At 38.9% G+C, this 20,884-nt stretch overlaps 1 protein-coding gene across 1 annotated transcript in view; it reads left to right on the top strand.

Moving 5' to 3' along the window:
- Positions 1-325: 325 nt before the first annotated feature.
- SNX7 (sorting nexin 7) overlaps positions 326-20,884 on the top strand; it is a 127,738-nt gene continuing 107,179 nt past the window's right edge. Inside the window, exon 1 of the mRNA XM_006830929.1 lies at positions 326-505. Coding sequence (XP_006830992.1) covers positions 326-505 — 180 coding nt within the window. The remainder of the gene's footprint in view (positions 506-20,884) is intronic.

Below are 20,884 nucleotides of genomic sequence, written 5' to 3'. Positions count from 1 at the left end.
CTAGACCTTGCCTCTGGCGGAAACCTCAGTGCCTGGTCAGTGTGAGAACGCCTGCCTCTTAAGGAGACAGCCTTCCCTTTCCCCACCCTAGCTGGAGTCTGACCACTCCTCCATCTTCATCAGGCCTCTGGCCAGGTGGGGATGCCCCCGGGCCCTGCCGCAGCCCTTCCCCGACCCAGCGCTCGTCCCAGCAGTTCCGCGTCTGCGCAGCGGGCGAGGGGCTGGAGCAGGGCCGGCCCAGGAGGTGCTGGATGCGCGGGAGCCAATGGGCACGCTCGGGGGAACTGGGCTGTCGACGGCGGCCAGCCGGGCGTGCACTCTCGGGATGGAGGGCGAGCGCTTGGCATCTCAGCCGCGCTCCCCGGGCCTCCAGACTGGGGGCGCCGGCGGGGAGAGCATAGGGGGCAGCGCCCCGCTCTCGGGCAGCAGTGGTTCCTCCGCCCTACTACAGGCCGAGGTGCTGGATCTTGATGAGGACGAGGATGACCTGGAGGTGTTCAGCAAGGTAAGAGTGGCGGCGGCGAGCGGCGCGTCCCGGGAAAGTTCCCAAGTCAACTCTGGGAGTTGCCTATAGTGTGCCGCCCGTCTTCTTCCTCCTCCCTTTCCTTTCGTTGGAGGTTCTGAGCCGGAGGTGGGTGGGTCTTCTCCGGCTGCTTGGACCCTTTCTGGAGCTCTTGGAGGCTGGTCCCAGCGGGACTCAAATTCACAGCCTTTCCCTCCTCCGCACTTTGACCTTCTGCCGGACTGGCCATGGCTTCGTTTTGTCTGCAAAGTTGTAGTTCCCCCTTACCCTTCCCCCCCCCCTCCACTTCTCGTCTGACATGAACATGTTCTCAGGTTCGTGTCCGAGCTCGGGAGCTGGTGGCCTGCAGCTGCTCCCACCCCTACCAAATTATTTTATTTTTTTCCTTCCTGGGTGCGGCTGGCCAGCCAGCCGGAACTTTGGAAGAAATAACCTGAGTTTAGGTAATTGCTCTCAATTTAGAGGAGCTAGTAGTGGATTTGAGATTTGAGTAAAACCCAAGGCGAGTCTCCAAGTCCAGTAGGAAGAAGCTGAGGAATTCCTCTCAACAATAGAAAAAACGGTTCTCTGTGTCCAAAAGGAAGCTTCTCCACTTCGATGCAAAGGGTTTTTCCAATGGTCACCCGATCTACAGCCATCCGCTTTCATTTTTCCCTTACTCGGGGGAAAAATCTAGGACCCAGTGCCCCTACGAGTTAGAGAGTGAATTGACTAGAGTGTATGTGTGTGTTTTAAACGTTTGATGCTTGTAGATTGGCGATCATAATTTCCTGAAGGGTTTTGGAAAAGAAAATTACCTTTCTTTCGGGCTGCTGAGTATCATTTTAGTTTCTCAAGTTTCTTGAATTCTAAACATTGTATTAATCAGTATGCTGCCGATGCAGCAGTTAAATGTTACCTGGGAGTGTTAGGTAAAGCAACCCCCTTAATCACTGCTTTATTCTAGGAGAATGAATGAAGTGAAGTTAGATGGGTGGACATACATACCTTAACTCCAAAGAGAAATATGTAAAATTCATTTTTATTAGGTTTAAATTACAGTTTTGTGTCTGTCATAAAACTATTTGACAGCTCAAGTTATTTGCATTGTAAAATAATGAAATTATTTTATATTCAGTTTGTAAAGCTTTACATTATCTTTTATATTCCATATATATGCTTCATTTCAGATCAAGAATACCTGGCTGATCATTTATTGTATTCTTTTACATCCCCTTCTAAGATACTATGAATTAACCTGTCAGTATTAGTTTATGGCTATGCACTGTGGAGTCCTGGTGTGGCTCTGTGAGTTAGTGAGCCAGACTACAAAGCCATTTGAACAGCAAGGTTGGCGCTTCATGGTCAACAGCAGCTCCTTGGAAACCCTATACAAGGTCACTGTGGGTCGGAACCGACTCGACAGCACTTCACAACAGCAACATGCTTTATGAGGAGTCCTGGCATGGCTCTGCATCAGGATAATGCACTGGATCTCAAGGTCAATTTGAGCCACAGTGTTGGCAGTTCAAACCCACCTGTACTCCTCAGAAACCCTGTACAGTGTAGTTCTGAGTCGGAACCAACTCCATGGCACTTAACAATAACAACATCATGCATTATGAATACACCTGGTGTGGTGCTGTAGGATAAATACTGAACTACTAACCACAAGGCCAGCTGTTCAAATCCACCTATTCCTTGGAGACCTATACAGGGTTTCTGAGTTGGAACTGATTCCACAACATTTAACAACAACAACAATGCATTATGAAACTTTCAATATGAGAAGGTGTTGGCTGGAGAAATTGTATCAGAATCATCTGGGACATTTTTTATATTGTCATATAGTATCTCTTTCCTAAGTCCCAGTCTTCTCAGAATTTCACTGTTTTAAAAACCCTTGTTTTCAGAGGCATGTCTGAGGGAAGCCAATAAAATTTAAGCATCAGAGCTGTTCTTCTATTAGGCCTCAGGGAGTGTTGGAAGTTTCTGGGGGTGGTAGATATTCTGCATGGAAATTCAATAAGAGTTTGCAATAAGAAGCATTTCTAAGTAAACCTTTCTGGTCAGTTGCTAAGTTATTGCATAAGAAAGGAATCTAAGTCGCTGGTGATTCCATTCATTTGCTGAAATCTCTTTTTTCATTCTAATGTTTGCTTTTCTACCAATTTTTATTTGTAATTTTGTATCTTTCTAAAAGGGGGTCTTTCATACTATGTAAATTTTATGCTCTAACAACTGGGATGAACCTTGCTCTTATTAGTGTTAGATACTGAGGAACTCTGATGGTGCAGTGGTTAAGCACTTAGCTGCCATCTAAAGATCAGCAGCAGTTGTAATCCACCAATTATTGACAGGAGAGAAATATGGCAATCTGCTCAGGTTTCAATAGGCAGCCTTGGAAACCCTGGGAGGGCAGTTCCACTCTGCTCTATAGGGTCACTATCTGGTTACTGTGAATCAGAATCAATTTGGTTACAATGGATTTTAGTAACTTAAAAAAATGTTTAAAAATGTTTCTATAGAAACTCTATGGCTCTATGTATGCAGTCAAGTTGGTTCAGACTCATGGTGACGCTGTATAGAGTTTCTGAGGCTGTAATTGTTCCCAGAAGTAGAAAACCTCTACTTTCTCCATGGAGCAGCTGGTAGATTCAAACTGCTGACCTTATGGTCAGCAGCCCAGTTTGTAATCCACTACGCTACCAGTGCTGCTTATAATGATAGTTGAAGTCTGAAAAGAGGACTTGGAATATTTGTGCCACATTCGACATCAAGGTCAGTTTCACTTAACAACAACATTTTTTAAATTAACTGCTTGCTTACATTTCTGTAATTTGAACTTTTCTACAGTATCTTTTTGCTGTGCCCTTTCTAATTTGTTCCTCTATAAAACGTTGTTGTTGTTGTTGTTAAGTGTGGTTCAAACCGACTTTGCAGTCTAGTGCATTAACCCACAGTGCCATACTTGTTGTTGTTAAGTGCTGTTAAGTTGGTTCTGACCCATAGCGACTCGGTATAGGGCTTCCAAGGAGTGGTTGAAAAGCTTGAACCACCAAGCTTGCAGTTTAAATGACTTTGTAGCTCATTAACCCACAGCGCCACACCAGGACTCCACAGTGCCTTACTAGAACTCCCTGTATAACACTGGTAGTGGTGGTGGTTATGTGCTGTGGAATCATAGTGACTTTACATAGGGTTTCTGAGGCTGTAAATCTTTACAGGAGCAGAAAACCTGATCTTTCTCACGCAGAGAGACTGGTAGAGTCGAACTACTGACCTTGCAGTTAGAAGCTCAGCTTGTAATCCACTATGCCGCCAGAGTTCTTTGTCTACTCTACCTCTGATAGTATCTAACATCAGCCTACAAAGTCAATTTGAAATACATGATCAGCCATTCAGACCCACCAGCTGCTCCTTGGAAACCCTGTACAGGGTCGCTATGAATCAGAACTGACTCAACAGCACTCAACAACAACAACAACTAATCTATAGAAGAAATGTAGCAATTATAACATAGCATGTAGCGTAGTGGTTTTGAATTGGGCTGCGAATCAAAGGTCATCAGTTCGAAACTACGAGCTGCTCCATAGGAGAAAGATAAGGCTTTCTGCTCCCGTAAAGATTTACAGTCTCGGAAACCCTGTTCAGGGTCGCTATGGGTTGAAACCAACTCGATGGCACTTAACAACAACAACAACAACAATATGTGTGACTAGATCACAGTAAATCACTGAAATGCTTATCGGATACTCAGTAAAATAATCTCTCTCACCAGTGGCACCTTTGGAGTCCTGCTGTGGCATTATAGGATAAGCAGTGGATCACTAACCACAAGGTCGGTAGTTCAAACCCTCCAGCTGCTCCTTGGCAAGCCTATACAGGGTCACTATTAGTCAGAACAGACTCCATAGCACTTAACAACAGTGGCCCATTTCAAGGTATTTAGGACCATAAAGTGAGATACTTATCATCTCAGATACTCAGGCAGCTTGAAGATGTAATAATCCTTATCACCACTAGTGATCTTTCAGAAATCTTGGAATGTGACAGTGGTGTCCTAAAACTAAAACAAAACAAAAACTAGCTCGGTTGCTATTGAGTTATTTCTGACTCAGGGCAACTCCTTGCTTGTCAGAGTAAAACTGTGCCCATAGGGTTTTCAGTGGTTTATTTTTAGAAGTAGGTTGCCAGATCATCCATCTAGGTAGATTTGAACCTCCAGCCTTTTAGCCAACAGCTGAACATGTTAACTTTTTGCACCACTTTAGTTACTGTTTGAAAACTAGAAATAGGACAATTTTTTTAAATAAATGGGCAAAAAGGAATTCACTGATCAGTATTCTTTATTTTAATCACCTGCAAAATCATGCGGTGAATTATTTAGTATTTTATTTATAAACACTTAGAAAGAAAAGTGATCAATAGAAGGTAGCTTGTTTTATAAGAATGATGGAAAATTACAACTGTCTTTGTTAGATCAGAAGTAGACCCAAGAAACTTTTCATCAGCATGAATTTTGAAAGAATCACTCATTTTTGTGGAAAAAGTTTTTGCTGAATAAATAATAAATTATAGTTGTTTAGGCATCTAGCTCCTGTGGCTATGGGGTAGTTCTGTCAAGCTGAAAATTCAGCATTTTGTTGGAGAGACATAATGTACTGTTCAGCAATATTATCAGATATTTGGGGAAAGACATTGACTTTTCAGGTTCATTTTCTGAGTAGTCTCTATGTAGTTTTAATTTTGTGTCTTTAGCAGTCATGGCCCTTGTAAGATTCAGGATTATTACCAATGGTTTATTTACATGAGAAAAGTTTAAGGCCAGACTATTAATAAAGTGTGGGCAGGGTGAAGGAACAAAAGATAATGAGGTAGTCAGAGATGTGTAGCCACTATATGTGTATGAGTGTGAGTGATAAATGCACGTGTGCATATGTAATTATTCAAAAAGCTCATATTCAGGAATGTAGGTAGGCCATAGATTTCCCTTTCCATAAGGCTTGCACCCTGATGCTGGCTCAGTGTGTCTTATGATTTTGATAACAATAATAATAATAAAGAAAAACCAGGAAAGCAAAGGAAAATGGACCTGATTCAGGCCCACTTGTATTCCTCTGTCTGGAAGCTCTGCTCTCTACCACCAAAGCACTCTTCTAAGTTAACCACTTGCTGTGGTTGTTATTGTTGAGTGCTGTTTAATTAATTCTGACTCACAGCGACCCTTATAGGATTTCTGAGGAGTGGCTGGTGGGTTGGAACTGTTGACCTTGCAGTTGGCAGCCCTGTGCTTATCCTACAGCACCATGCCAGGACAGTTGATGTGGAGTCAATTCAGATCCATGGTGAGTCCAGTGTGAGGACAGCACAGGACCAGACTGTCTTTTGTTCTCTTGTAGACTTCCCTCCATAGGTTTCCAATGACTGAGATATGGTTCACAAGTAAATCACCAAGCCTTTTTCCGAGGGGCCTCTAGGTGAATTTCAGCTGGCAACCTTTTGGTTAGTAACTGCGTATTTGTGTGATCTAGGGGCTCCTTTTATGCTACTTACATTTTTATATAAAAGTTTGGTTTCCTGGGGGAGGAAGGGTTGGTAAGTGAAGTGGAAAGAAAATGAAAAACCTCAGGTTCTTAGGAGTTCACATGTGTGGTCAACAATTAAATTAAAACAAGAAAGCTTCAGAGTAAGTTTGGAGAGCGTTTTATGCACAGGCATTTATAGTGGTTTTCAGTTGACTGAAAGATGAATATAAACAAATAACATGATATTCAATGTAAAAATTGTACTTTCAAAGTCATGTGGTGTACTAATTGTACTGTAATCTGAATTCTGTATATTCAGTTCTGCAGTGGCATACGATGCTTTGTATTTTAGAAAAAAAATTGATAATCTGTCAAAATGACAAAAAGAAATCTCATCTGCTGATGTCAGTATATTGTTATTGATTCTTTGGACTGCTTAGTTGAGTGGGTGACTAGAATCTTGTCTGGTTTATTGAAGAAAAAGTCTAGCATGTTTTTCACTGGTACAAGAAATGGGGCAGGGATGAAGTGATTGAAGTAGCAGCAATCTTTGTCACACAATTGCCATCTATGAAGGAGATTAACCAGAGCAATTTCACTGATGATATGATGATATTTTCTGGCAGCCATGGTCTGTGAAAAATGATGGGGGAAGAAAAAATGTGGTTTTCTTTGATAAAGATTTGGGTGTTATATTAGTTCTTTTAATAATTCTTTGTAAAGTGTTGTTATGAGTTTAGTTGGATTAAATTTATGTAGTTGGGAAGGACAAAACTAGGACCACTGGATAGCAAATATGTGAAGACAAGTTTCAGGTTAATTTAAGGAACATTGTTTTACTTGCAGGTTCCCAAATAAAAAGGATTACCTAGAAGGTTTGTGAATACTGTCATTAAGTATATTCTGTTACAAGTTGGAAGACTGACTGTCCCAGAAGAGGAGAGAGTGTCACAGCTGAACTTGTTACTTTCTGCTGTTAAGAGATTGTAACAAATGAAGTTTTGATTTACTAAAATTTAACTGTAAGAGCAGTGTAAAGTTTTAATTAAGTAGTCTTATTCACCTCTCCCACCACTCATCTGCCAGTTTGCCATACTGTGGTGGCTTCTGTGTTGCTGTGATTCTGGAAGGTATACCACAGGTATTTAAAATATCAGCAGGGTCACCTACAGTGGACAGGTTTCAGCTGAGTTTCCAGATAAAGACAAACTAGAAAGAAAGAGAGACGGGTCATGTCTGAGTATTTAGTCACCGAACTCTTACAAACAGCAGTGGAACACTGTGAGCACCAGATTATTAAATATTGAAATATGATGAGCCCCAGAATATTGCCAGATATAATGCTGGAAGTTGAATCCCTCAGGTTGGAAGGCACTCAAGATACAAAGGGGAAGAGCTGCCTCCTTAAAGTAGAGTTGACTGTGGTGATGTGAATGGAGTAAAGCCCTCATAAAACTTCATTTGTTGATGGGGCACAACTACAAAAGAAGAAAAACAGCTGTAAAAATCCATTAATATTCTAGGCATTAGTGAGCTGAAATGGACTGGTATTGGCCATTTTGAATCTGATAATCACATAGTTTACTATGCTGGGAACTACAAATTGAAGAGGAATGGCATCACATTCACCATTAAAAAGAACATATCAAGATCTGTCATGAAGTACAACGCTGTCTGTGATAGGATAATACCCATATGCTAAGACCAGCTAATACCACTATTATTCAAATTTATACACCAACCAGTAAAGCCAGTAATGATGAAATTGAAGATTCTCCTAACTTTTTCAGTCTGAAGTTGATTAAACATACAATCAAGATGTATTGATCATTTCTGGTGATTGGAATGCAGAGATTGAAAACAAACAAGAAGGATCAGTCGTTTAACATGGCCTTGGTGATAGATACAATGCTGGAGATCGTATGATAGAATTTTGCAAGGCCAATGACTTGATCAGTGCAAATGCATTTTTTTTTAAACAACATAAAAGATGACTATACTCATGGACCTCACCAGATGGCATACACAGAAGACAAATTGACTACATTGTGCAAAGAGGTGGTGGAAAAGCTTCATATCATCAGCCAAAACAAGGCCAGGGCCAAACTGTAAAACAGACCATCAATGGCTCATATGCAAATTCAGGCTGTAACGGAAGAAAATTAAAACAGATCCATGAGAACCAAAATATGACCTTGAATATATCCCACCTGAATTTAGAGATCTTCTGAAGAACACATTTGATACATTAGACTCTAAAGTCCGAAGACCAGAAGAGTTGTGGGATGACATCAAGAACATCATACATGAAGAAAGCAAAAAGTCATTAAGAAGACAAGAAAGACGGAAAAGGTCAAAATGGATGTCAGAAGAGACTTTGAAACTTGCTCTCCAGCATAGAGATGCTAAAGCAAATAAAAGAAATGAGGAGATAAAAGAGCTGAACAGAAATTTTCAAAGGTCAGCTCTAGAAGACGAAGTTGAATATTATAATGAACTATGCTAAGACCTGGAGTTAGAAAACCCAAAGAGAAAAACACATTCAGCATTTCTCATGCTGTGGGAACTGAAGACAAAATTCAAACCTCGACTTGCACAGTGTTGAAGGGTGCTTTGGGCAAATTTCTGAATGATGCAGATACCATCAGAAGAAGATGGAAGGAATAAACAGAGTCACTGTAACAAAAAGAAATGGTTGCTATTCATCCATTTCAGGAGGTAGCATATGATCAAGAGCCAGTGATCCTGAAGGAAGAAGTCCAAGTTACATTGAAGTCATTGGCATAGAACAAGGCGCTGGGAATGGTAGGGAATATAAATGGAAATCTTTCAACAAACTGATGTGGCACTGGAGGTACAAACTCGTCTATGCCAAGAAATTTGGAAGACAACTACCTGGCCAACTGACTGGATGAGATCCATATTTGTGCCCATTCCAAAGAGAGGTGACCCCACAGAATGTGGGAGTCATCTGACACAATATCTTTGATATCACATACGAGTAAAGTTTTACTAAAGATAATGCAGAAACAACTGCATCCATACATTGACAGAAAACAAACTTCTAGAGGTTCAAGCTGGATTCAGAAGAGGACATGGAACAAGGGATGTCATTGCTGATGTCAGATGAATCTTGCCTGAAAGTAGAGAATACCAGAAAGATGCTTACCTCTGCTTTATTGACTATGATTGTGTGGATCATGACAAGCTATGGACAACATTGCGCAGTATGAATATTCCTGTACACTTAATTGTGCTCATGAGGGACCTGTACATAGACCAAGAGACAGTTGCAAGAAAATCAAAAGATAAAATACATTGGAGAACTCTGCTGCACAAGATTTCTTTAAAGTGTTGAAGAGCAAAGATGTCAGTTTGAAGACTAAGGTGTGCCTCACTCAAGACATGGTATTTTCAGTATCCTCATATGCATGCGAAAGTTGCACAGTGAATATGTAAGACAGTAAAAGAATTGATGCACTTGAATTATGATGTTGGAGGGGAATATTGAAAGTACCAGGGACTGCCAAAAGAACAAACAGATCTGTTTGTAAGCAGTACAGACAGAGTGCGCCTTGGAAGTTAGGATGGCCACATTTCATCTGTCTTACTTCAGACATCTTGTCAGGAGGAACCTGTCACTGGAGGATATCATATTTGTAAAATGGAGGGTCGGAAGAAAAAGAGGAAGATACCCAGCAAGATGAATTGACACAGAGGCAGCAGAAATGGGCTCACATGTAGCAACTATTGTGAGGTTAATGTTTTGTTTTGTTGTGCATAGTTCATAGTGAGTTGATAGTCACTCCATAGTGTCTAACAACAACAACAGTTCACCTCTCCATCTCAATTCTCAGACTGTACTACTTTCTTCTATTTCTATTTATATTTCTCTTCTCAAGACTGTAGCCTTTTTCATTTCTCTGCAAATGATGTGACAGTGTGACTTAGTTATCTAGGATGAAATTTTTAATGTTTCCTTTTACTTAACCCTCTCATGCACTTTCATGTCCATCTGCATATTTTACAAGTCCCCATCTGTTTTACCTTCTCCATATCTCTAGAATCAATGTCTTCTTTCCATTCTCACCAATACAGTCATAGTAGTTACATCATTGTCTTTGAGAACTTATTATTGTATTCTCAGAACTTTGCTTTTCTAGTCTTCAAGTGGTCTTATGATGCTTCCAGCAAATTAATGTTTCCAGAACACAGAGGTCTCATCATATTGTCACATTAAAAGCCCTTGATGACCGAACTGCTTGCATCCTGGTTCTCCTACCTTCTTCCCTGCTCTTTCCAATCTAGAACCTTCCTGCTCAAAAGTATAGTCCATGAGGCATTTGTTACCTGGGAGCATGCTAGAAATGTCTGCTTTTACCTCCCACTCCAGACTCAAAAAATCAGAATATATAGTTTAACAGAGTTCTCTGGTGATTTGTACACATCTTGCAATTTGAAAAGCAGCAATAGAGAAGCAGCAATCTTGATTCCATTACTGCTTGTATTCCAGAGCTTAGTATTTTTCTACTTCTGTGCAATTACTTCTGTGTCAATAAAAGAAAAATCCTTTTTTTCTTGTCTATGCCTCAATGTGAAGCTGTTTCTTCCTATGAGCTTCTTCATTCTTCAGCAGCCCACTCTGTGTCCCCTATATCTGTGTTTTGAAACATGTAATACTGAATACATTCTGCCTTATTAATAAGTAGACATTTATTTCTCTTTTCTAAAACCTGATTGCTTGTCTGTCTCCAGTTGATTAAACTCCTTGAAGTTGGAGAACATAGGCACTCTGAATATTTATGGAATAAATGCACTAATGAATGACATCATCTGTGACTCTTTTATATGTATAGACGCAGCATGATAATTTCCCAATGATCTAATTTCAGTAAAATTATTTTGGATTATATTGGTCTTTCCTCTGAATATATTAAACCAAATAGAATGAAAACAAATTGGTTTTAATCAACAGTTTTAATCAACATTATTGCTGGATGACAGAGATTGTTGAGCTGTACATACCTCCCATTTAGGTTGTATTAGAAGAAAAGAAACACAAAACATCAAAAACTCAAGGGAAACATTAAAGAATCTTCTTTTAATTGGAAAATAAATTTTCTTAGGTTAATAGCACTCATCTTAGGGAATTTGTTTGCAAGCAATGGAAACCAAATCTGGCAGGAAAGGAATGTGATGATATTTGTAGCTCACAGAAATTGGAAGGTTGGAAAGGCAGGTGCAAAAAGGGACAAGCACTGAAAGGAATTAATAGTGGGAAGAATGACTGTTGTATAGTCAACGGGGGGAAAAATCCACAGAAATATATAGAAAAGGTTGAGTTCTATTAGGAAGAGATAATATATTATTTACTTATTGATCAGGGGCAGTGGGGGAAATTAATACACAAAATATCAAAACATTTTGGGAAATGATGTAAAAGATTTCCTATTTTATCCTAAAGTTGCTGTTAGGTGTCATAGAATCAATTTGGCCTCATAGTGACCTTATGTACAACAGAACAAAACACTGATGGCCCTGCACCATCCTCTGTGCCCTAGTAAATTGCAGCCAATGTGCCAATTCGTCTTCTCTAGATCAAACTTTTTATTGCTTATCCTTCACCAAGCATGACATGATGTGTTTCTCCAGAGACTGGTCCCTCCTGATAGCATGTCCATAGTACAGGGGATAAGTCTTGCCATCCTCCCGTCTTAGCAGTGTTGTGTTTCCACTTAGTTTAAAGGTGGAGTTTGATTTTTTAATATTCTTGGGATAATAGATAGTATATTCTAGCACAACTCTAAACTGAGAGCATACTGCAGTTTTTAAGTGACTAACTCTGGTAGCGTAGTGGTTATGAATGGGGCTGCGAACCTCAAGATCAGCAGTTCAAACTACCAGCTGTTCTGTGGGAGAAACATGAGGCTTTCTACTCCCGTAAAGATTTACACCCTCGGAAACCCTGTACAGGGTTGCTGTGAGTTGGAACTGACTCCACGGCACATAACAATAACAACAAAAATGTGAAAAAACTCCTCTTGTTTGTTAGTTAGTTGTACTGTGTTAGCTTGCATGTTGCTGTGATGTTGGAAGCAATACCACTGATGTTTCAAATCCCAGCAGGACACACCAGTGGTGGACAGATAACAGCTGAGCTTCAAGACTAAGACAGACTAGAAAGAAGGCGAAGTGGACTACTTCTGAATGTTTAGCCACAGAAAACCTTAGAATAGCTGTGGAATCCTGTCTGATAGCACCAGAATATTGAATACAGAAACAGGATGAATAGCACCTGAATATTGTCAGATATAGTGTTGGAAGATGAGTCTCTCAGGTTGGAAGGGACTCAAGATAAGGCTGGGGAGGAACTATCTAATCATAGTAGAGTTGATGGTGATGATGTGAATGGAGTAAAGTCTTGGGAACCTTCATTTGACGATGGGGCACAACTCAAAATGAGGAGAAAAAATTGTGAAAATTCATTAATAATTGGAACATGGAATGTACGAAGTATTTGTTGTTGTCAAGTGCCGTCAAGTTGATTCCGACCCATAGCGACCCTGTATAGGGTTTCCAAGGAGCAGCTAGTGAGCTTGAACCACCGACTTTGCAGTTCAAATGACTTTGCAGTGTGACACATTAGACCACGGCGCTACTCCAGGATTCTGTATGAAGTATGAATTTAGGAAAATTAGAAGTTGTCAAAAATGAAGTGAAACACATAAAGATCAATATCCTAGGGATTATTGATCTGAAATGCACTGGAATTGGTTATTTTGAATCTGTCAGTCATATGGTTTACTATGTTAGGAATGACAATTTGAAGAAGAATGGCATCACATTCATCATCCAAAGAACAGTTCAAGATCAGTCTTGAAGTATAATTCTATATGTGGTAGGATAATATTCATACACCTACAGGGAAAACCATGTAATAACCATTAACCATTAACCATTAAAGGCAGTGATGATAACAATGAAAAATTCTACCAAGATCTTCAGTCTGAAATTGATCAAACATGCAATCAAGAATTATTGATAATTATCATCTTTTGAAATGCAAAGGTTGGAAACAAAGAAGGATCAGTCGTTGGAAACATGGCCTTGGTGCTGGAAATGATGCTGGAAATTGCATGATACAATTTTGCAAAGAATATTGAAAGTTCCATGGACTGCCAGAAGAACATACAAATCTAATTTTAGAAGTGCATCAGAATGCTCCTTAGAAGTAAGGATACTTTGGAAATGTTGGCAGGAGGGACCAGTCCCTGGAGAAGGACACCATGCTTGGAAAAGTGGAAGGTCAGCAAAGGGAGGTAGACCCCCCAAATGATGGATTGAAACTGTGGCAGCAATAATGGATACAAACAGAGTAACAATTTTGATGATGGTACAGAACCCAGCCGTGTTTCATTCTGCTGTGCACAGTGGCACTGTGGATCGGAACCAACTCAATGACACTTAACAAACAACAACATGCTCCAAAGGTAAATGCACACACATATATAAACATCCTCGGTCAAATCTCTATATATTTTTGAGTATACTCCTCTCGCCTCTCATACCTGCTCAGTCTCTATGTCTATCCATAAGTAGATCTATAAATATCTATTTATAGATCACAGTTATTGCAGGATTACTACAACGGAAATCTAATTTTACTCCTATATCAGTCAGCTATGAATGACTCAGTAGTGATTTTTCTCTAGGTTGTGGGCTTCTTCCAGATTTTCTCTTAATTTGGGGATCAGAACTAAAGGAGTGAACGCTTCCTGGGACATACCATTTTTTCTTCTTTTTTTTCACAAAGGAATTTTTTAATTAAAAATTACTCATAAAAACCCTAATAAAATTTGAAGAGCAAGATATTCCTTAATACATTTATAGAAGGACATTCTATAATACAAATTCAAAAAGCTTGCCTTTAATATAAATACATTTCTTTATTTATAGATTAAATATAAAATATCTATAGTTGCAAGGCATATTAAACATTACAGAGAGAAACACTATACATCTCAACAGATTTTCCCTTAGTGACTGACCAACTCTGGATTTTTTTCATAAACGTAGATTTACCTATCTTGAACACGATAAATAAAAATATGACTTGTATTTGACTTTATAATTTATTTATTTATAACTAAATTGAAATAGCCTTTAAACATGTTATCCCTCTGCCTCTCAGAAAGAGCAGAGTGTGATGGAGGAGTCAGGAAGTTCCACAGGTACTCGACACATTAAACAGATTCACAGCCAGTCCTTTTTCCGGTCTTGGTTTTTTGGTCTCTCTGCCTGTAGTTGTCTTCTGATGGTGTTTTGCATGGCTGACTCCTTCTTACCTTACTTTCTTAAGGACAGCTTACTTGACTGCACTATCAGAAGCATTCCTCTTCTTATTCCCTCACTCCAGAAACCCTTTCTATAAATTATTCTCCATTTTTTTGGTTGTCATTGTTACTATTATTTTATTGTAAAATATATGCATATATATATGACGCATTTTCCAGTTCTACTTTTTTTTTCAGGTGCACAACTTAGTGATATCACTTATGTTAATGATGCTGTGCAACTACCACCCATAATCAATGCCAGATTTCCCATCACCATAAACAGAAACTCACAGCTTATTAAACAGTGGGTCTCCTCTCCCTTCCACCAATCCCTAGTACCCACTTTGGTCTCCATACAGTTGTCTATTCTTCTCTTTTCATGTAAGTGAGAGCATGCATGTTTCTCCCTTTGTGAATAACTTATTTCACTCAACACAATGTTGTTTATTCTCTTTCTTATCAGCATTTATTCATATCTGGGAATCCTGGTGAGGCATTGCAGGTTAATGCGCAGGACTGAAAGGTCAGTTTGAACCTCAAGGTTGGTGATTCAGGCTCATCAGATGCTCTTTGGAAACCCTATACAGGGTCGTTATGAGTCGAACCAACTTAACAGTACTTAACAACAAACAGATTCATAGCCAGGATTATCTTGTTTATGTTTTTGTTTACTTATTTATCAACTATACCCTCCTACACAAATTTTTTGTAGAAGGACCAGCACAAATTTGACCTCTATGAGATGGAGCTTAAAGATGTTCCAAGTGTATTTTCAAAAATTTTGTACCACTCCCATCATCTCTGATATCAACTACTCTTCTTCCTTTCATTATTCTCCCTCTTAGGGATTCATAATATGCTGCAACATCTCACAGAACTCACAACCATCAAGGAAATGGCTCATGTGTTTGTGGAAGCTGGCAATCCCCAAATTCATAGTTAAGATGTGTGTGTGTCTGGAGAATTCTCCCTCATGTGATTGCAGAGACTGACAGACCTAAATCTGTAGGTCTGTTGACTTACAAGTCTGAGGAAGCTGGTGAAAATAAGTTAGGCAATAGGCTGCTGACTCAAGTCTCAAGAACTGAAGATTAGACACAAGCTCCTGAACAAGAGTATGAACTTTGCCGCTAGAGTATCACCTTGGTTTCCCAGCTCTTGGTTGGCACATTTATAGAGGCACAAAATGGCTAAAAGTGAAAGAAGATGCTTTCATTTGGTTGACCAAGCAAAGGAGCGCTCTGGGACTCAGGTCTCTAGTGTGGCTCCCCAAGAAGACATTGCCCAATATTAGAATAAAATGTGCAACATGGTAACATCTTGGTAAGTGGAGGAAAGATTCAGGTTGTCAAAGACTTCATTTTGTTTGGATTCACAATCAGAGCTCATGGAAGTAGCAGTCAAAAAGAATTAAAGGACATATTGCATTGAGAAAACTGTTACAAATGACCTTTTTAAAGTGTTAAAATCCAAAGGTGTCACTTTGAGGATTAAAGTGCAGCAGACCCAAGCCATGGTATTTTCAATCACTTAATATGCATGTGCAAATTAGACAGTGAATAAGGAAGCCTGAAGAATAATCAATGCACTTGAATTATGTTGTTGGAGATTATTGAAAGTATCATGAACTTCTAGAAGAACAAAGAAATCTGTCTTGGAACAAGTACAGCCAGAATGCTCCTTGTACTGTAGACATGTTTTCAAGAGGGGCCAGTCCCTGGAGAAAGACAACATGTTTTGTAAAGTGGAGGCTCAATGAAAAAGAAGGCTTCCAATGAGATGGATTAACACAGTGGCAGCAACAATGGGCTCAAACATAATAATTGTGAGGATGGTGCAGGACCAGTCAGTGTTTCATTCTGTTGTGTATTGGGTTGCTATGAGTAGGAACTGACACCTAACACCTAACAACATCTGGATCCTTTTTGAATATAACCTTTTAAACATTAAAAATGTTTTTAATATAGAATAGTTTCATGCATATAAATATATATGTATTTATTTATATTACATCTGTATATATATGTATCTTGTATGTATTACACATAGGTCCTTTAAGGTGCTCTGGTAGCATAGTGATTATGAGTTGGGCTGCTAACCTAAAGGTCAGCAGTTCGAAACTACTTCACAGGAGAAAGGTGAGGCTTTCTGCTCCCATAAAGATGTACAGCCTCGGGAACCCTATACAGGGATGCTATGAGTCGGAACCAGATCCATGGCATACCACCACCACCATCACACCATAGATCCTGTAAACAAGGGAAAACTATGACTAGTGAATCAAATATGGTCTGCCACCCCTTTTTTTTTTCCCACACAAGCAAAGGTTTTGTGGTGGTGGTGGTATGCTGTGGAATTGGTTTCTACTTGTAGCAACCCTATGTAGGGTTTCCAAGGTTGTAAATCTTCATAGGAGCAGAAAGCCTCTTCTTGCTCCTGTGAAACATCGGAAGGGTTTCAAATTCTGACCTTTTAGTTAGCAGCCCAATGCATAACTACCAAGGTTCCTTAAGCTAAGGTTTAGCCACTTATTTTTGTACATAGGTTTTTTTATGGAATGTAGCCACTGTTATCCACTATGTATGTGTTATCTATGATGAGTTTCACCCTATAATGACAGCTAAAAATAGTAGCTCAGAATACCAACTGAGAGGGAAGGAGTCTCCATATCAAGTATCAATGCTATCCCCTCTGTACACAGGGTTGAGAGTGACAGACAACTTAGACATTGGCTACATAAAATGAGAGGGCGATAAAGGCAACGAAGTGACTGGCTTACAAGGTTTCAAGAGGGAGCTTAGTTAAGAGTGTTGGGGGAAAGAAAGAGTCCCCACTGAATAGTTATCATCTTGTCTAGATGGGTCTGGTGAAAACAGAGGGGACAAGATCCTTTTGATTCAGTAGTGAGTAATTGTTGTCATGACTAATTGCAAATGTCACAACTGTAAAGGTAGAAGTTTTGTAACATAAAGGGGGAGTAGTTAATCTTACAGTCCAGAAACAGAGGGCCATAGGACCATCAAGTGAGAAGAACATGAGTGGGATGTGGGACCCTATCCAGAGAAGGAGTGACACCAGTGGAGGCAGAGATGAGGCCATGGAGAGATGGAACAGTTAAGGTCTCTACACTCATGGAAAGAGAAAGGCTGTGTGCTGGTGGCCAGGAGGCAGGATTGCAGAATGTGTCCTTGGGTTGTTTAAATGATTATGTATTCCTGAGTGTTTTTGTATACATCCAAAACAAACAAACAAAAAAACCCCAAGTCACTATTATCTCTGGGAACTTAGGGCTGGGCCATCATCTGAATGCTCTAGGCCTGGGGATAGGAGGGATAGGAGAACTTTTGATAAAAAGAGTAATGAGTTTATGGCATCTTCTCAAAAGTTCCTCTTCAGATTCCGCCTTGCTGGTTTGTTTTAGATTTTCATTTTTTTTAAGGTACATCCTCAGAAATCCTCATTAAATCAACTTTTTTACTGCTCATTAAAAAAAAAAAAGTATATAATGTTTATATAAAAGTATGTAAACTTTTGGTATAAAATAAAGTAATATTTTGTCATCTTAAAGAAAAAAAGAATTAATAAGAAGAGCAATTGTTTGTCCTGAAAACAGTTTTTATAAATTATATGAAGGATTATTATTTGTTTGTTAATAGGTACCTTTAGGAAGTTTACTTCATAATTCAGGAGACTATTTTTGGCTTGTAAATTAAAAAAATTATTTTAAGGAAACATTGGTGAGATTATAAAAACGTTCATTACTAAATGTACTTGCTATTTTAAAAGTAACAAAATAAAATTATATGAGCATTTTAATAAGAAAAAACTTTTTTTGTGGTACGTATGAATCTCTGCGAGTCATGGTGTGGCACTGTAGGTTAAGCACTGGGTTGCTGATGAAAAGATCAGCAATTCAAACCCACTTGCCACTTCTCGGAACCGTATGCAGGGTCACTATTTGTTGGAACCGACTCAATGACACTTAATGACAATAACAAGGTGTATCTCTGACCAGTATAGTTTAAGGCTTTGGATCTCATATGTTTTGAAACTTAAAAAATAAATCCCATCTTGTATGAATTCTTTTTTTTTTCCTCCTAACATTTGGTTAATGAGATTAATATTTTATTAACTTTTGAACGTGAAGTCAGTGAAAATAGTCAGGGATTAGTAGCATGTCCTGATGTAAACTTGAGTTATCAGACGTTTAGTCAAATCCTGAATCTTCAATTTATAAACAAATTATTCTCCCTATTTTTTCATCTGAAAATAATGGTAGAAGAACGTCTCTTCAACAGTATTGCCGTCTAGTTAAAAAGGATAAAAGTATCTTTATGTTTGCATTGAGGTTTACATAAGATAATTCATATAAAGATATCAGTACAGCACATATCGAGCAGCTAGTGTGTATATATATATACAGACTTTTTTCATTTTGTATTCTTTCTATAATCCTTCGTGAGTCAAGGTGAGATATGTGACCTCTCTGAGTGGGTTATAAGTGAGAAAACTTAACCTCAGAAAACTAAAGCAACTTGACCAAGTTCTTACAGCTAGTTAGTACATTTCTAAACTTAGATTAAATGTAAGCTCTGCCAGACAAGACTTTTTCTTTTAATATACCATTTTTTTTGGACAGAGAGACTAGTACACTACACAAGATTCAGTGTTGTACACCCCTTCATATAACACAACAGAGGCCAGCTCCCCTACCCCAATCACTTTTTCAACTGTATTCCACAGAAACTGTTCTCATTTATTATTATTATTATAAGCAGGCAGATTGGAAGGATTTGTAAACCAAAACACAGCTGGTAAGTCTAAATTTAGTCCTATCAAAATGAGTGTCCCTCTTAACAACATGGTTTCTGAAACTCCTTCCTGTGTAAGTTGCTTTTTTACCAGATGTCTCTGGTGTGCGTGTTTCTTGTGCATCAGCAATTTTATTTGCATGGCCTTTTCATGCCAGTATTCTGATTTATCATACTTCACACATTGATTTTTTTCCCTCTCTACTTGTAAAAAGAAAATAGCTGTTTGTGCACAGATGGTGGATGCGATTTAGTATTATCAGAGTAATTCATGTTATATTTATGAGATATTCCTGAGTAGCATTTTATTTTAGTGAGATGCATTAATGAAGCCTACAACTTTGAAAGGCCTTATCTACCTTTGAACCTGTTTCTTTAGGTGTTTATGTCCTGAGCACTCACATATTGACAAGTCATTGTTTGTTTTGAATTTCAGCTATGTATTTTATTGACTTGAGTAGTGTAACTGTGAAACTTTCTAATAGCATTAAAGGAGAGAGGAGAAAACAAGATTGCAGAAACTATAGGAGCTGATTATTAACTTGGAAGAAATGAATGAAAGTGAGGAAGAAATATTTTAATTGTGATTTCTCCTTCCTTTCTTCATCCTTACATCCTTCCATAAGTTTTTATTGAGATGTATATGGATGTTTATGGTAAACCAAGAGAAACTACAAGAAAATGTTACTCTTAATTTGAAGTGACTTTGCCAATATGTTCCAATATCATACTAGCACAATTATGATTAATTTATTTCTGTAAAAGTACTTAAGTGGTTTCTCTTACAGTGAATGTGTTGGCTTGGTGTAAGGATAAAAGAGCAATGCTTTCCAGTGGCAAATTTAGCTTTTCTGCAGTGCACGTATTCAGTTATCCACCAGAAACCATTCCAAGGCTGAAAATTTTGTTTTTGGTTATGTGTACGTCTGTTTTCCACCACTGTTCAACTGTTTCAAGAGGTAGCATATGATCAAGAGCCAATGATACTGAAGGACGAAGTCCAAGGTGTAATTATTAAAGTAATTGGCAAAGACCAAGGCACCCAGGAATTGATGGAATACAAATTGAAATCTTTCAAGAAAGTGAAGTGGCACAGTAGGCACTCTCTCATCTATGCCAAGAAATTTGGAAGAAAACTATCTGGCCAACTGATAGGAAGAGATCCATATTTGTGCCATTCCAAAGAGAGATGGCCCAACAGAATGCGAAAATCATTGGACAATCTCTTTGATATACCCCATGCAAGCAAAGTTTTACTAAAGGTAATAACAGAAACAGCTGCAAGCATACATTGACAGAGATCTTTCAGAGGTTCAAGCTAGATTCAGAAGAGGCCGTGGAATGAGGGATATCATAGCTGATGTCCGAAGGATCTTGGCTGAAAGCAGAGAATATCAGAAAGGTGTTTACCTGTGCTTTATTGACTATGCAGAGGCTTTTAATTGTGTGGGTCATGACAAGCTATGGACAACATTGTGAAGTATGAGTATTCTGGAACACTTATTTGTGCTCATGAGGAATCTGTACATGGACCAAAAGGCAGTTGTTTGAACAGAATATGGGAACACTGAATGGTTTAAAATGAAGAAAGGTGTGCAACAGGGTTGTATTCTTTCACCATACTTATTAAACCTGTATACTGAGCAAATAATCCCAGAAGCTGGATTGTATGAAGAAAAACGTGACATCAGGTTTGGAGGAAGACTC

Source organism: Chrysochloris asiatica, unplaced genomic scaffold, assembly GCF_000296735.1.
Source record: "Chrysochloris asiatica unplaced genomic scaffold, ChrAsi1.0 scaffold00002, whole genome shotgun sequence".
In the NCBI taxonomy this organism is placed as follows: Eukaryota; Metazoa; Chordata; class Mammalia; order Afrosoricida; family Chrysochloridae; genus Chrysochloris; species Chrysochloris asiatica.
Note: the sequence above shows the minus strand (reverse complement) of the source record. Positions and strands in the feature narration are given on the sequence as shown.